This window comes from Anarrhichthys ocellatus, unplaced genomic scaffold (assembly GCF_004355925.1).
Source record: "Anarrhichthys ocellatus isolate YVR2014 unplaced genomic scaffold, GSC_Weel_1.0 scaffold7, whole genome shotgun sequence".
NCBI classification, from domain to species: Eukaryota; Metazoa; Chordata; class Actinopteri; order Perciformes; family Anarhichadidae; genus Anarrhichthys; species Anarrhichthys ocellatus.
In genome coordinates, this window is record NW_022280037.1 from 9,645,867 (window position 1) to 9,657,270 (window position 11,404).

The window sequence follows — 11,404 nt, forward strand, 5'->3', positions numbered from 1 at the left end:
TGTGTGTGTGTGTGTGTGTGTGTGTGTGTGTGTGTGTGTAACTGTGTGTACCACAGTTCCGCCCTTTGTCTGCTACGTTAGCAGCTTTTACTCCAAAGAACAATGGAGAGAGACGTAACTTCAGTGCTCCGGCTTTACGACTGTTCGTGGAGACTGGTGTGTGTGTGTGCGTGTGTGTATGCGCGTGTCTGTCTGCGCGCGTGTGTTTGCGTGCACATGAGTGAGTACATTACGTGATGTCGGGCTCTGGGGTAGTTGGGTGTGGCGAGAGAGCGAGGAAGATTGAGAGAGTAGAGAGACAGAGAGGGAAGCAGGGTAAGATTCAGTGCCCTGGAGACCATGCAGGGCTGGGGTATGAAGAGTGTTGAATTACACCGTGAGAGACTGTGTGCTGTAAAGCTCTGTTGAGCTGGATGTCTGGAGCTGAATTACTCAATGGGGGAAAGTAAGAGTTAAAACAGAACAACAGGCCCTTTAACAGATACAAACAGATACACTCTGACATGTAAAACCTTACCCAATATAACATGCGCAAAACCACAAAGTTCATGAACTTCATGATGGATAGAGATGCATATAAGAGAGAGGAATGGGCGGGGGTCGAGTCAGAGAAGAAGAAAAAAACAAACAGGAGGTTTTGCTGTAGAAATTCTTCTTGCATCACTGGAGAGGAATTCAAATCAAGGACAGGTCCAGATTTTCAGTCCAACTCGTGAAAGCAAGAGCTTTTTCCAACACTTATCCGTATGGCCACGCAGGGTTGAATTGCCCTGCACGGTCTAATAACAGCTGCGAGTAAGACACACTGTTATATTTACCTCGAAGCATGCCAAGTATTTGCTTTGAGTTAAGCTTATCTAGAGGAGGGAAAGTGGATGGGGGGGTCAAGATAAGGATACAGGGCTGTTTGGAAATAGATAGAGGAAATAAACATAGACTGAGGAACAGATAAAGAAGTGGAAGGTAAGAGAATAATAAAGTGAAAAATCCACCTCAGAACAAAGTTTATAGGCTACATTGTATTCCCATGTCATGCTTCATTATAATTCATACGGAGGTATTAAATGATCTTGTCCTAGAATTAACTTTACAGTAATTATAATGACACTCAGTTTACAAGTACATTTAGTCACAGTCGGTGCTCTCAACTTGCCCATGAATGTGATTGATGCGGTTTAGGAATGGAACTATTTTGTTTTTAATCTTGTGGTGACTTGTCTTGATTTCCAATCCCGTGCTCAATTTAGGATAACAGGAGAATTATACCATCGTTTGGATCTTTTCTGTGTAGCTCTTTGATGCCCTGGCTATGTGCCACAGTCAACTTGGCAACAACAAGTTGGCAGCAGTTGAAGTATGTGACAGAATCACTGAGTGGCAGCGGTCAGCAGAGGAGTGCTGGACACAATCGCTGGTAGATTTTTGTTGTAGATTAGCTAAACGGCTCGTCGTTCTCAGTCAAAATACTACTAATCTCTTCCAAGTGAGAACGGGTGAGAACGTGTTGCATTTTGGGTGATTGAAGTCCTGTTAATGAATGAATCAGCTGCTGATGAAAGAAGCATGATTAATAGCACTCTCCCTGCTTATGCTCTTTTCATCATAGCTGATGTACACACTCATACACCAAACAGGGGGAAATCATAATGAAATGTGTTCTTCTTTTTGCCACAATTTACAAATATAATCATTCTCTTATATGCTTTTTTCTCCGTGTTCATTCTCAACAACATGTTAGTATTTGTGATGTACTCTTGCAGTCGAAGGCGTTGAGGGAGCGCTGGTTGTTAGATGGAGCTCCAGCGGAGGAGGAGACTCAGAACCGTCTGCATGAGGACGAGGTGAAGACCAAACTCCTGGAGCAGGTCATCCTCAGGTCAGCATCTAAAAGACCCCCGCGTGTCCGATCTTTGTCCAGAAAAGTGTTTTATTAAGTGTTTGTCATGGAAAAAATGTAGGCATGCATATGTTGTATTAAAAGTGCTATACTCCAAATTAAGTATCCAGACTCAGACAAATCTCGAGAAATTGGTCATTGAAGCCATAAATAATTGTGATTTATTTATCTATGTGGTGTTTGAACTTAAAGAACTAAAAGAAACCGGATTCCAGTCTGAACATGTCTGAGTGCCATGTCTAAGCATTGGTATAGTTCATAAATAACTCAGTATTTTTATCCATTTTAATAACGGCTTCAACTAGAAATGAGATCAAATAGTGTAAGGACACTGAGGCTGTGATGGTCATTAAAGGGACACATGGTCATATTTTTTTGTAGAACTGATCATCTACTCAAAGTTTGCTCAGATTTATTTCAATCAGTAATTTGCACGTGTGTGCGCGTGTGTGTTTGTGTGTGTGTGTGTGTGTGTGTGTGTGTGTGTGTGTTTCTGAGCCAGGCTGGAGCAAGAGATTGAAGAACTGGAGACAGACCCTCCAGCCAATAAGGGTGTGGCCAAAGAAAATGGAGGTAAGTTCAGTACCCATGGCAGCATATGATCACACGGGAAACCATAGCAACGCAGCCTGGATACCTGTGTCGGAAAGAGAAAGCGAGCTAATGTTGGCCTCTTCATTTGCTCTATTAAATTGTTCCTCTCCGCCAGGGGTCATTAAAACAATATTCCCTTTCTTTCTCCATCTCTCTGACTTTCCCCGACCACCCTCTCTCCCTTTTGCTCTCCCCTCGTCTCTCAATGACACTCTGGTGCCACCTCTAGGTGAGAATGGAGTAGTGCAGGGCTCGGGTCAGACCCCCAAGAGAGAGGTGACGGGGATCGAGGCCAAGCTGCTGGGTCCCAGTCCTGACCAAGCTAGCGAGGACAACCCCGTCACCCTGGTGTTCATGGGCTACAAAACCGTTGAGGAGGAGCAGGAGTCCCGCACGGCTCTGGGAATGGAAGGTGTTGACGGCAACGTCAAGGCTGAGTTTGTCGTGATCGAGGATGGGGAAGGGAAGGCTGGAGGAGAGGCAGCCTCAGAAGAGCAGGCTCCACCCAACGGGAGCATGGCGGATAAAGAAAAGGCCAACGGAGGCGGAGAGGAAGGAGAGAAGGGAAAGGAGAAGAAACTGACCTGCAAGTGCTGCACGGTCATGTGAGCTATGTGTGTGTGTGTGTGTGTGTGTGTGTGTGTGTGTGTGTGTGTGAGGGCAAATGTGTGGGTGAGTACACACCTGCACCTGTGCAGGCCTGTGTGCTATGGCATGTGTCTGTATTTGCAGAAGTGTGTAACTTTGTGTCCGTGTGTGTGTGTCGGGACGGGACGGGGGGGAAAAAACAAAAATCCGAAGTACAGTCACACAGCCAATATACCAACAATGAGAGCCAATACAAGCTCCGGCTACAACAACAAGAACCACAAAGACTCATAAGTACACTTCACTCTGTATACTTTCTCTGACATGTATTTGACTTTTGATTTCTATTGATATTTTTCTATTTTTCTGTCTTGACATTTATATTGTATTCAGTATGTATATCTTTATTATGGGACTGTGTACTGTAAGTTCGTTGTTATTATTGTTGGAAAAAAAGAAAATGTATTAGCTCTCTGGATTGTACTGCTACCAACTGGGGGAAATCTGGAAATTTCAAATCATTTAAGTCAAAACAGCCAACTATGAAGGACACAGATACTTAAATATATATATATATACAGTATATATTTCTCTGTGTAGCCCTACCAACTATTTATCGGTCAATTTCATATTGCAATATTGTCTAAGATATTATTTTAAATAGTATTTTAATATATTGATATGAAACTATGTTTTCTACAAGGTATTTATTGTTTTTGGTTCTCCATATCATCTCCAACCATTAACTGCATGTAGGCTTGTAAGCACTTCCAGAATCGCGTTACAATCATAACAAGTGTCTGTGCTTTCTTAGCCTCATATGTGCTCATATATTTAGTCACACGCGTCTTTCTGTCAGTAACAGTTGATAAAAATTGGCAGTGTTAGAGATGTGCATTAAACTTAAAAAGAAATCTACAGCACGGAGACGAAGCGGCTGATTAGAACAGCGACCATATTGCGAACCACATTAGCTTCTCATAGATACTATATGTGACACGTGTACATGAAGATCACAGCTTTTGTATTTTTTAAATAAGATGGATACTACGCTTTATGATCGATAGAGTCATGACGAACCATTGCGCAACGATTCGAAATGCTTGAATAATTTTGTTCTCTAAACAGTAGAGTCAATGTGAATCTTATGAGGTAGCACTGCATGAAGCCTTGCAACTGTTTTGACTGTCTTGTCACTTGTTAGGTCTTACTTATACTCTATCACGTTCACATGAATGTAAATCCAGGGGTTAAATTGGGATTAGTTCTACCATAACGAGAAGAGGCGGGCTTGCTCAGCTCACCGTAAAAAAAAAAAAAAAAGAATAAAAATAAGAAGCTTTTTGTCTCTTTATGAATCAAATAAACATCTGATGATATACTGTAATTTCACTGTGTGTTGGTCGGCTGCTGGTTTCTGTCCTGCTCGCTCCCAGTTTAACCCCTGACTCTTTGTCTGTAGACGCCGGCCCGACAGTGCTTGAATAGATTTGCAGCAAAAGGAAAAAGATTTGGGGCACTTCTCACTAATAATAATACTCTCTGGGGGCCTTGAATCTTTTTCAGTCTAAAAACACAATGCAAAGAATTTGGTTGTGCCCAGGTCCCCAAGCTTTTTTTTCTTAATTGTTGAATAAGAAACAGGCCATATTCTATAAGAAAGTCCAGTCTAACCATTTAAAAAGTGCAAGATGCTAGCAAGATAAACTGAACATGTACACTATAGCAATTAAAAGCCCTGAAAGCCGATTTGAAAAACATTTTGGCCCTAGTTTACTCATTTGTTTGGCAGACATAGAGGCCATTGACGTGCTGGGTCGGTGATGCTACGCCACCAATGCTTCCCCTTCCCTCCCCCCACCCCAGACTCATCCCCGTCTCTGATTCACCCACACACCATCACCATCATCACCATCATCATCATCACCGAACACAAACACAGCCCCACCGTCTATGCTTGGAGACACGCAGTTTTTAAAAACCTCTGAAGTTGGTGCTAGCCCTGAGTCTCATGACTCGTCGAACACTCTTCATCCACCAACTACTCTTCAACTCTCCCTCCCTCTGTCTTACTCAACCCGCCGGTGAGGGGGGGTTGTGGGAATCTACTGCCTCCTGCATTCGTTGAATAAGAGTCTTTCGCAACCTTCAGTGCCAGATGCATTATCTCATATCCTGCCTACATTTACCACCAGAGAAATGATCCCTTTCTAACATTCCAAAGGGAGGTCAACAGGCGTGGACAGATGAATTATAGTCTATGCTTTCCATATGTACAGTTCCACTGTAATTGAACAACTTGCCACTTTCTTTCTGATATTGACTTGTTTTTTCTTTCCTATGGCCCCTTTGCGAGGCGGCATATTGTATTTGATGTGTGTGTTTTTAAAAAGAAAAGATGACCATCTGTGTATTGTTGGTGCCTTTGTCAGGTTCAGTTGGTTGGACTGGCCTTGTCTGCCGCCATTTTTTTAGGCCGGGGTTTTTCTTGCTCTGCTCCTGGTCATGATGACCCAATGTAAACACTGCCTTCTACTCGAGAGGGGTACTTCACAACTATGGTAGAATATCATTCTCATTTTTCTCATGATAACTATAAGTGAATGCAGCTCATATGATAATATGCAGACTACTGTTGGTGTCTTGAAAAAAAACTTTGGATCCTGTTGTTGGTGTTACTGTAACCGACAGATTACGTTTTTTATTCCACACATCTGAGAAACTTAACAAAATCTACAACATTCAAAGTTTAAACAATTTTGGGGGTACAAACTTAATGCAGCAGACTAACTGGCTACTAGTCAATGTGCAGTGTATACACATGTGTGCGTATCTATATGCATACATACATCTGTATACATAGAAATACATGTAACTTTGTTGAGCTAAAGCTTTGCTTGATTGTGGGTCTCTGGGACAGCAGCAGAAAAAGCAACCTTGTGTAAGACCAATGCCTGTTCATCTATTCTGTGGTCGTCTAAATGTTTAATCTTGAATAAAACTACTGTTTGTTTACAGCAAGTCAGATAAACGTGTATGTAATCAACCAAACATACACATATTGTAGATAGAAGTGTACATGTCAGCCACGGTTAATGATGTGTGTGGTTTCGGCCTCTCAGCCGATGGAGCCACAGATGGACGACCTTCTGTAGTAATGCAACTGTCTGGTAAAAATGATAAGGAAAATAATTACTATACCCCTCATTTATGAAGAATGAATCATAAGTAAGGTGCGATTTGGGGAGAGGTGTTAAAAATGTTATAGAAACATGAAATAGAGCTATAAAGAGCAGATCCACCAGTGGTAATGAGCATAAATGGCCTAGGTTATTTTGTGAAGTGCAGTACCCAAAACATGCCACTAGAGAGCAATACGTCTTCTGTAGTGGAAGTTAATTCTGTCAGAAAATTGTCAAATATACTGTGAAATAGGGAGACAAAGGCAGAGGGGCATTTAAACAGGGCATTCATCAGATGGAGGTCAGGTATGCCCTATTTCACAAAACATAACTATACTGCTTTATGCTGCAGAAGCCTCCGATAAACAACAATTAATAGATTCACGTGAGCCCAATATGAAAGTGGCAGTTTCAGTTTGTTGACACATTCTCTGTGATGAGACAGATTTTACCGTTCAATACAAGTGGCAGAAGTGTTCCACATCACGAGACAGAGAATATGTTGTTTTCCGTTATTTAGGTCACACCCTGACTACGCTTTTCCACGCTCTCGCAGACACAACACAGGAGAAAAACAAAACTGTCCTGGGAAGTCATTGGAAATAAAAAAGGAGGTGGCATGTTTTATCATTTAAAATGACTTCCAAAGGTAGGATAAGAAGTTCTAACACAGAAATCAGCCCTATGAGGATGAAGCTAAGTCTTATTGCTGCTATGTCAACATATAATTACCTTTCCTCTGTCATTATTTGTTAAATGTAAGCCTCTGCTACCCCAGTATGAGGCACAAACTAGGATAGGCAACCAAACAGAAACAAAAAAACTAATTTTCCTCAAATCCAACCTCATTCACTACAAAATAACTATATATTGCCCAATACCTGTGCGAACCAGTGAAATCAACATGATGTCCTTGGTGGTGCAACAGCGTTTCAGCACCAGTTGTTAATATCTTCCAGGAACAAGTTACTGTACACACACGTCTTATTCACACGCATCACCAACTGTGACAATTTGACTCTTTGTGCTGCTGTAGTTATCCACTTGTTACTTCTCAACTTTACATTTTTAAGACAGAGCTATCATTCACTTCTTTCACCTCATTTCCCAAAAAAGAATACAAACCGGTAAGCCTGACAACTGTATGAATTAAAGAATTGTATGTTTCTTGATATGAAGGTCTTTTATTCTTCTTCTTCTTCTTATAAATTAGCAAGCCAGAGTGAACATAACGGCCTCCCACTTGTGTTGTGCTTCCTTCTGTGATGATACCAGTGTACATATTGAGCTGTGCATCCTAACTTTAAACTGGTTATGTTGGCAACCTACCTGTGGTTTATTTGCTGTATTGTATTTGTATAGTTGTCTCCTTATTTTATTGTCACACCAGAACTCTTTCCTTTTGCAATTTTAAACAACTGTGTTTTCCACAGCACTCTTTCCTGAAACGATACTTGTGCTGACAAACAGTATCAGGGCAATTACCATCCTGATTGTGTTGTGCCCCACCAAAACCAGTACTGTTGTTCACGCATCACACTGAGTGGTGATGAACTGCAGCCCATGTGTGCCCTGAATCAGAATACCTCAAACCACCAGTGAATTTGAATGGATCCACAAAGTTTTGGTCATAATGACGATGTGACTGGATTCATAATTCTCCCAACACGACCAGTGTTGGATTAACGTTCACCAGTAAACAAAAATTTGCTTGACTCTAATATTAGAGGATCTCATATTTAAAGTGGTGAAATCAATTAAATTAAGAACATTTACTCAAGTACTGCGCATTCAACGTTGAGGTACTTCACGCGGGGCTATTCCTTTTTTTATACTACATTTCAGAGGCCAATATTGTACTTTTTACTCCACCACATTTATTTGACAGCTAAATGTAAGCCTATACTTTACAGAACATATGACCATCTTATTTATATATATATGAGCCATTATAGATTCATATATCCAATACTATATACAAGTAGCATTGGTCCCAACTTATCAATACATTTTTTAATGCTACTCACATATTAACGTATATTACTTATTAAATACTAATTTAATAAGCACTCACATGGGCCACCTTTCTGCACGAGTAGCCTACTTCAAGATAATTTAGCTTATTCTGTCCTCTTACTGTAGTACCATTTTAAGTGTAGGCTATGAATTTTGCTTATAATCGAGTATTTTTGAATTGGTACTTTCACTGAAGTAAAGGAGCCCTTTTAAACCGAACACAATACCGATGTTTGTGGACACTGGTGCTCATTTAAATGCGCCACAAAAGACACTTCCTTGGTATTCATCTTTGAAGGTGTGTTTGATGCTGCAGACATGTGCTGTATAATCATAAGATTGGATGAGAGCGCGACTCCATATTGCCCCCCCCCCTCAGTCCTTCTTTAGGACAAACTCGACATGCTGGCCTCCTTCTTCTTTTATTGTGTCATCATGATGACTCAAAGTACGTTTTTTTGTCATAAATAAACTCAAACAAACCCGACCACTTGATATATGATGTTCTGGAAATTTGCCGTGGCCTTCTTTTTATTTTATTTTATTTTATACAAAATGATAGTCGTCTTGTCCAATCGCGACTCGAGTAGACGCTCGTCCCCGCCTGTTTTGGGCTCTTGAAAGTCGCTGGACTAATCAGCGCTGGCCTCCGTGTGTTCAGCCATTTTGTAAGAAAATCAAGCAAGTCTGCCGCCCTACCTTCGCTTCAGACCTGCAGTTTTTTTCTTGTGCAATGGACGGGTAAGTGAAAAAGAACCACACTTTAGACTTATTTATTTAACGCAAACACACCGCGGTGTTATCCATCTTTATATACACGTTGCGTATTAGAATGGTTTGATCCACGGTGGCTGCTTCTTCCTAACCGTTAGACCGGGAAAGTTTTGAAACATTTTTTTTTTCATCAAAACATGCAACAGTTAGCAGCAGCGGAAGCTAACTAGCCGCTAACTAGCCATCGCAAACAAACGTTAGTTATGTGAACCATACATTATAATTTTTGTATAAACGAAATTAACGCAAAGCAGACGTTACTTAACGATGTGTAGAGTCTGAATGCACCTTTCGTTTTTAGGAACATTCTGGAAACAGTCAGCCGTTTGTTAACATTATTGAACACTGGCTAACTATTGGTAACTTGGTGTCTCGAGCGCTAGCTAAAGCAACGTGTCTCATTTCCGCATTCATTTGTCTGCGGAGTGCCAGAGGGCCATGTTGAAGATATCTGGTCTGAACATTGTGCGTTGATTGAATCAGAGACTTCTATTCAGGGTAGGATACACGATATCGTGTTTTTAATCAAAGCGTATTTTACCACTTTGATCAGCTGAATTTACTGACAGCTTAAGTTAAAAGGACCTCCTGCACAGAAACGACGTTGCATCGAGCTCGGTCAACAATACGCTCGACGTATATTTGAGAGATTTGTTTTATTATTACTTATTTCCACTCTAAACTTTGCTCTTATTTCCACTACAGCCGCCTAGACGCTGAACTGTACCCCCTGGGAACCAGTTACGTCCCTGAAATTGAGTAAGTATTTGTTAATTATACGTAAATTAATAAGGAAGTCATTTTTATTTGAACCGTACTAGGTTTATGTCGATACTTTTGTAAATACGGAGTTTCCAGAGTGTAGACGTCTATGCCGTTGTGATTATAATTGTTAAATTATGGTATTTTCATGCATTTCCTGTATAATAATGAAGTTTCTTTGTCTTTCACAGAAGTGTCCATGACATATCAGTTGGCACAAAGGTAGGCCTTTTTTGTTTTTCGTCATCTTCTTTTCACTTTCCCGTATTTCACTGTCTAGACTACAAAACGAATGCCACATGTTAGAATGTGTGTGTAGATATGTAGAACTCCTGGCATGGTCTTGCCAGGAGTTCTACATATCTACACATCTGCCAGGATGCTAAGTAAACACTGCACTTGGAATAGCAACACAATCAAAATAGCTTTGAGGTCATGAGAGTTTTCATTGCATTTTACATTTCAGTGAAAATGGAAAATAACTGTGCCCGACACCGGGGACTTGATACACGTAGTCGGTTGGTTTGCAAGAGCTTCCTCTATAATTACAGAACTGCTGTCCAAAGCCATTTTTCATGTGTAATGAGTTTTCAGTTGCAGACTGGCTCTTTTTTTTTTTTTTTTAAAGGGTTTATGATATGCAATAGTCAGTGCATTTAGTTTTCAGAAACTCTTAAGACTATGGACATGGGTCATTTGATAATTCAGTTAGAATAGATTAATATGGGGCTTTGTTTTCCTGTCCTGTTTCTGTTGGTTTGTGCGGCTGCAGGGAAATGAAACTTCCTGCTGCTTATTGTGTGTTCCTTAATAGCATGTTGGCCTTGTTGGAATGTTAAGAAAGCAGCTGAATCCTGGCCTGGCACTTGGTGTTTTTTCAGCCTTGTTTCTAGCACAAGACAAATAAATCAGCAAAGTATTGTCCAATGTTAATCTTTATGCACGCATCTGTTCTTATCATTTCCAGTGCTGTTGTGTGCTTATGTCACTGGAATAGCAGCCCTTTTGTGAATGTTTGTGTGTGCAAAGTTGTTGAATGAAGAGCACAGTTGTTTTTAGCAAACTTCTGGTTGTTAACTTGCGTACCCAATAAAAATGCCTTCCTACGTAGTAATCCTGGGAAACGGTGCCTCGGGCAGATATGTGTAGGAAGAGTAACTGAACTCAACTTAGGGCTGTAACCATCCTGTCTCAACCGTCTTCATCATCCCGGCCAAAGGTCTTTGTGCTGTTTAAACAAGCTCTCTGATACACATGCCTGTAAACGGGCTACCCCACCCCCCTCTATTCATTTCAGTAAGGAGTGTTTTTCAACATTTGAACTAAACGGGTCCCTAATGTAATTCTTTAACTTTTTCGTTTTTCCTGGATTTGATGTACTGTGGTCATGATAATGCTGAGTTATGGTGCACTGCCTTGCTGGAATCTGTAATTATTCTGTCTGGGCAGAGTGTCTGGCATTCCGCGGCCACATTCCAATCTCCCCCCTCTGGTCCCATGGTGAGGCACTGTTCCCTGCCCCCCTACACTGGCAAAGGCTGATCACAGTGAACAAACATGTCCTTACCTGTGCTCTTCCCCTTTGTGTTTT

General features: G+C 41.0%; 2 protein-coding genes across 3 annotated transcripts in view; both read left to right on the top strand.

Annotated features, from left to right (window-relative positions):
* palm1b (paralemmin 1b) overlaps positions 1–6,105 on the top strand; it is a 23,027-nt gene extending 16,922 nt beyond the window's left edge. The window contains exons 4-6 of the mRNA XM_031847549.1: positions 1,761–1,876; positions 2,400–2,470; positions 2,721–6,105. Coding sequence (XP_031703409.1) covers positions 1,761–1,876; positions 2,400–2,470; positions 2,721–3,100 — 567 coding nt within the window. The 3' untranslated portion in view covers positions 3,101–6,105. The remainder of the gene's footprint in view (positions 1–1,760; positions 1,877–2,399; positions 2,471–2,720) is intronic.
* Positions 6,106–8,928: 2,823 nt separating this feature from the next.
* ptbp1a (polypyrimidine tract binding protein 1a) overlaps positions 8,929–11,404 on the top strand; it is a 14,757-nt gene continuing 12,281 nt past the window's right edge. The window contains exons 1-3 of one of the 2 annotated variants that reach the window (XM_031847632.1): positions 8,929–9,018; positions 9,757–9,810; positions 10,005–10,035. In XM_031847632.1, coding sequence (XP_031703492.1) covers positions 9,011–9,018; positions 9,757–9,810; positions 10,005–10,035 — 93 coding nt within the window. In that variant the 5' untranslated portion in view covers positions 8,929–9,010. The other variant, XM_031847633.1, reaches the window with a different exon arrangement.